General features: G+C 41.3%; 1 protein-coding gene across 5 annotated transcripts in view; it reads right to left on the bottom strand.

The window, feature by feature from the left end:
* Positions 1 to 2,909, bottom strand: part of map7d1a (MAP7 domain containing 1a) — a 52,737-nt gene extending 49,828 nt beyond the window's left edge. For 4 of the 5 annotated variants that reach the window (XM_010885379.4, XM_010885377.4, XM_010885378.5 and 1 more), the window contains exon 1: positions 2,571 to 2,909. In XM_010885379.4, the coding sequence (XP_010883681.2) occupies positions 2,571 to 2,637 (67 nt within the window). In that variant the 5' untranslated portion in view covers positions 2,638 to 2,909. Of the gene's footprint in view, positions 1 to 2,364; positions 2,528 to 2,570 lie in introns of those variants that run through there. The other variant, XM_010885380.5, reaches the window with a different exon arrangement.
* Between the last annotated feature and the right edge of the window lie 3,091 nt (positions 2,910 to 6,000).

The raw sequence follows: 6,000 nt of genomic DNA on the forward strand, positions 1-6,000 counted from the left end.
ACAACAATCTGTGGATCATTGCAACAGTACTTTAGGCTACATAGTTAGCATAAGACATCTCTTAATGCCAGGCACTTGAGACGCACATTCTGCCAACGCTAATGAGCAGGGCATTCAATATTCTGGCCTTCTTCCGGCAACTTCCCGATTCGTCTTAAGTGATGACAGAAAAACATGCCTGGCTTTGGTAAGGGTGCTGTTCTACCAAGTATAAATGAAGGACAGACATAATAATGCATTCCAAATTCCTACATGCAACTAAAGTATAGTCTTCAAACCAGAACAATAACAGATATTACATTAACAGTTTTTATTATGTGGCCTTCACGTGGTTTCTCTAAAGACTCATCTGAAAAAAATGCACCTCAGACACTAGAGCTTGCTTGTGTGTCTGAGAGGGAGGAAAAGCCACACACACAACAACAACACAGTTCCAGGCTAGACAAGCATGTTGCCCTTCATGCTAGAGGAATGTGACCAAACAGATCGAAAGATCTTTAATCTGACCTGTCAGTCTGAGAGGGCAGTGTACTTGAGTCGTCACGTAATATATTCCCCATGAATCATCGCAGACAGCTTCAGAAACATCCTCTGATCATTGTGAACGAACTGAAGGTCCCGGGAGAGGAATACTTTTAGATGCCTCATAGAAAGAGACGGTTGACATCACAGCTTCTGTCACGAGCCAATGACCCGTAGAATGTAATAAATGAGCACAGCGTTCAATGGTATAGCCTGGATTCACGTTAGAATCTGCTAAAACCGGGTCCTATGGCCATTGTTATTAACAGCACCAAAAACACATAGGACCAGGTTATCAATAATTGCCTTATACATCAGCTGAGTCAGTAATCCCACGGTCAACAGAGTGGAGATCCATTCTTCTGAATTAGCCAAAACAAGTAACCCACCCAGCCAGCCAACAAGACTGGGATTGGGAATCACAATGAAAGCTTGTCTTTGGTAATTTTCTTCTCTATGATGTGTGTGTGTCCGGCTATTTGAGGAACAGGTTAATAATAGGCCAGTACAATGGTTCTTTGACCACCTCGATTTGAATCAGGGACCAACAGTGTTCATGCATAATGACATAACTACCTCCTCTTGGTTAATTGTTTGAGGATCAGTCATTTCATCATCCCTCTGTGGTGGTTTTGTTCTCAAGGCGGTATTTATCCTCAGCCACCGTATTCATTACCAAAATTATTAGCCTGTTGCCCACACAGACGTAATTGGAAAAGATTAAACAAAATGGGCAATAGCTTAATGTGTCCAACTGGCAAAGAAAACCTCAATAGCAATGATGTGTTTGTATGCATGGTATGTTCATGTATTCAGACAGCACTACTTATCTGGCTGTGTGATGTGGATGTGGGTGGATGTTTCCGTGTATGTGTGCCATGTGTACCATGTGTGAAAGTATGCATTCCAGAAGACAATACACAACAGCTCTGACACTACCACCATTTATACTTTGATAGGGAACTCTTAGGCACCACTGACAGAATGTCCAATGACAGAATAGCAGCGTGTTTATAAAACCCAGGGGAGAACTTTCTCCTTGAACTACCAATCACCTTCACAAATTTAAATTGCACATTTCTCATTTCACCAGTAAATTAATAAATCTGCCAAAATAATCGTGCTGGCTTGCTGCCAACACGTTGGCTCTGCATTGCTAAATGAAGAGAACCTCATCTAAATAAAAGACAGAGGTTATCTGTGTGTCCTTTTACACATCACAAAAAGTAACCTGGATCAATTAAAAACTATGGCTGCCTTTTAACTAGGCTGGTACAGAAAGGGAGCCGGTGATAAGGCGTTTGTCGGGAAAACTGAATGGATGCCAGAACGGTGACCGCATAATGTAAACATGGGGAGGGGGAGGGGACCTAGAGATGACCTCATCCAGCACCGCTGTATTATTATTTATGCATGAATTAGTTGTGTTATTAATGAATAGGCAGTATTCGGCTTAGGCACTGGACATTCGTCATTCGTCATAGGCCATAGTGTATGTTGAAAATCATGTTGGTTAAAAAGATTTAAACCCAGAATGTTCACATGCGTTTTTGTTGTCATGTGGATTAGATTAAAATAAGAAGCGTGGCATTAGACTAGTCTGTGTTGTGGAGGCTTTTTGGACGAGTGTCAATCCGGACGATTTTATGCTATGCATTGGGGCTGTAGGTCTGCTCCCTCTGATTCATATTCAATGGAGTATTAAATAATTGTTCCGAATTTGACAAATCACCAAGAGTTATTAAATGATTATAACCCCCTGCTTACAATTGTTATTCCACAAAGTCATTATGACCACACACAGCTAGAGAAAAGGCAATATCGTAATCTCAAACCATTTACCTTAACATTCACACTAACAGCCGCTGTTCAATGGTTCATGTTCGTTCTATTTCCCAACAAGTCGTTTAACCGGCATCGTCTTCGTTCGATACAATATATCTCAGGAAAAGGCCTCCGTAAAATGCTTGAATGTAGTGTCATATCGCACAACAAACGTTTCAGCGCACGTGAAAACAGGAGTTTCGATAAAATAATACGTTACTTACATGTTGCTTCAGGCAGCACATTTCCAACCAAATCATTGTCAACGTCTTTGCTTTCCATTTTGCTCATTCAATCATGCGCTTTTCCGCTCCCCGAACGTATACTCATTCCTCAGTCAGAACGGGGAAACTTGGTTGAGTCACTCCAGTTGCTCACCAGCGCGCGCAATTTACCGCGTTTGTAAATGGAAAACGCACGCCCGAGCTGCAGTTACCCCGATACCTAAACAGATTAATAGTACTTTGGGTGCTAAACTCTTTTGTTTGTAATACCAACAGAGACCCGAATTGCTTAGGATCACAAAGGGGAGGAGAGAGGGGAAATAAGTCAAACCCACACAACAGCTGATGGTACACTCATTGTATGGCTAGTCCAAAACTAGCCCCGGAATCGGACTGTTCCATTGCCAGTAGAGGGTGTGAATATGTTATAGAAAATCTAAATTAAATATTTATATATAATGAATATCCGATTGACAAAGAATACTTTTAAAAAACTGTTTTAATGATTCACTTGCGTGTTCCTAAACCTTCCTACAAATACTTAATATTATAAAAACTAATATTAATGCACCTACCCCTTACATTCCAAATGGATTCCTCCGTATACAAAAATGGAACGCTCTGGTCCATTCCAGTGGTAACTAAAGTTCCATGCTTGTCAATTGTTGACAGTACGCCACTGCTTTCCACTATATTTTGACCCAATCTTACAGGTGGACAAATTCTACAGGTTTCCGCAACATAGTTTTATAACTTGATTCTCTGTAATAGGAACCAAGTCATAAAACGTATATTTTGGCCAAATTATTGACCTGCTTTTGAACACAATGCGGTACCACCTAAAGTATCATTCAATCTACCCAAGTGTTCAAATGTTATTATCTCTGGCGCAAATGACAGACTGCTGCCTAAATTATATTGGTACTTGTTGGCCAATGGTCAGACGTATGATTAATGCTTACTATATCTTAGACTAGTGTTGCAAAGACATCTGCCCTCGCAAGTTTACATGAATGTTTGTTGCAGGGGTAATTAGTCTGGTATATCTTAGACAGCATCACTTCCAACTCCACTGACATCAGCTGACCACAGCACGGCAAGATATGTTTGTAGAAGTTTGAGAAAGTTTCTAAAAGAGCTTAGTCCCTAGGGATTTTGTAATGAACATGTGCAATTGTTCACCCTTAAACCTCCTGACCTGTGACCGCTGAGCAAGCTGTACACTCACTTCAATTAGGTTTCTGATCTCAGTGCATAAAATATGCTGATGCACACAGTTAAAACATTGAACATATAAGGCTACAGAATGGCACAATTAATGATAACTTGTTCGGCATACTAAAACAATAATTGTGATAGAATGTAAAATTCTTTTAAAGAGAATATCCAGCTGTTCTGTGAGTCTGATCAATTTGTTTTATACTGTGATCTGATTTATATCTTGATTTGCCAAACAAGAGCTCCACTCAAAGCAGAGGTTTCACTGCATAGCAGTGTTTCTGCAGAAGTACCATGCCAATCAGATAAGTGACAAAACACTGCTGAAGAGGTATGGCTAAATGCAACACCTAAACAATTCTTTATTTTATAATACTTGATTTCAAACATACATAATGTCAGCCAGTGGTCCTTATGACATAAATTAGCAGATCACATGTCTACTGCATGCTAAGTAAAGTTGTGTTGTAATCTGTTTTCCGATTTGTTCTTTTCATGAGTTTATCAAGCACTGAAAAAGCTCCCCATATAATGGTTTTCTTCACTCTTTCCAACTGAAGCACGCTAGCCACCACCTGTGGATCTCAATGAGCATCTGCCAAGGGGGGGGGGGGGCTAATCGGCACGCTTGAGAGGGGACATCCCATCCCCCAAAAAAAGACCCAGTGGGGCTCCTTTGTGCAGCTGTTCAGCCATGTTAGCATAAACCCCCAAGAGCCACCTGTCACCGCAACTGGAAAAGAGTGGGGTGGTGTGCTCTGCTGAAGGGGTGTGTAGTTTGGCGGGGGGTGTCTGTGTGAGTGTGTTGGGGGCAGGGGGCTGTGTGTGCATGTGGCTGTTTGAGATCGATGGTTGGTTTCATATACTACATTTGATTGCCCCCCGCTCCTTTTCTGGCCTCCCAATTTCATGAGATCCAATTTGCAATTACGGCCATGCTGTTCTGCTTCAAGACAAGGCAGCCCTGTCCAAGATCCTACCCGTCCACCACGGACTATGCTGAGCCAATTTGAAGTCCCCATACACTTTGGATTGGCTGTGAGATGATTTCTTCATGCTTTATTAGACAACGACATTGGGGAAGCATTGGGCTGGACATTGAACCCATGCTGCTGTGGTGAATGTGCATCCAGAACTACGAGCTGAAGCGTCTGAAACAGCCAAGGCTGCAAGAGCTTGTATTTTAAAGGGGGCGAATTGAATAAAAAACAAGAAACCAGGCAAGCCTAGTTCAGCTGGCAAATGTTGATCATGGCTGCCTTCTCAAGATTCTAACCTAGGTCGCCCACGTGAAAGGCTGTGTATTTAACCACAACACCAGAGTTTACCATTTGCTGGGTCAGTATAGCATATTGACATTATATAATGTTGTTATGCATTAACATCAGATCAAGATTGAATATTTCGTTAGACACAATTAACCATTATATTAAACTGAGTAACGTTTCTTATGAAATTATCTATGAACTGTATAACTTTTGCCACTGGCCAACTTAACAGCTTATTTGCCATACGTGGATGGCATTAATATAATAACTACTGTATTAATATAGGTAACAGTCTTTCACGTCAAGTGTCCCCCCGGAAGAGCTGGAGGAAGAGCTGGAGGAAGTGTCTGGGGAGAGGGAAGTCTGGGCATCTCTGCTTAGACTGCTGCCCCCGCGACCCGGCCCCGGATAAGCGGAGGAAGATGGATGGATGGATGGATGGATGGACTGATCATGCAAAAAAGCTGTCTTTTATTCAAGGATAGTGATCATATGAAACCATTTATTATTGCAAAGTTGTTTGGCTCTTTTTTAAATAATATTGATAACAGAAATCACCCAAATGGCCCTGATAAAATTTTTGCATTTAGTGTCTGTGTAGAAATAATCAATTAGTTTGTTAGCTCTCACATGGATGCAATGAGCAGGCTAGATAATGGGCCATGGGGAGCAGAAAATAAATGTCATAAGACCTGAGTATTTCAACGACACTTTCAAATTCAAGCTCGGTGGATGAAACCATAATGCATTCTTTCATTCTCTGAGCACAATTAATTTCCAACACCTTTTAAAAGATCTGCAAATGACACTCATCTAATGTGCACCAGTGTATTCAGCAGTGTCACATCATTACATCGGTCTCTCAATGACCACCAGGTTTCTCATAAGATTTTCTCTACCCGGATTTGTCTCATCTCAATCCACACACACACACGCACCCACAT

This window comes from Esox lucius, chromosome 20 (genome assembly GCF_011004845.1).
Source record: "Esox lucius isolate fEsoLuc1 chromosome 20, fEsoLuc1.pri, whole genome shotgun sequence".
In the NCBI taxonomy this organism is placed as follows: domain Eukaryota; kingdom Metazoa; phylum Chordata; class Actinopteri; order Esociformes; family Esocidae; genus Esox; species Esox lucius.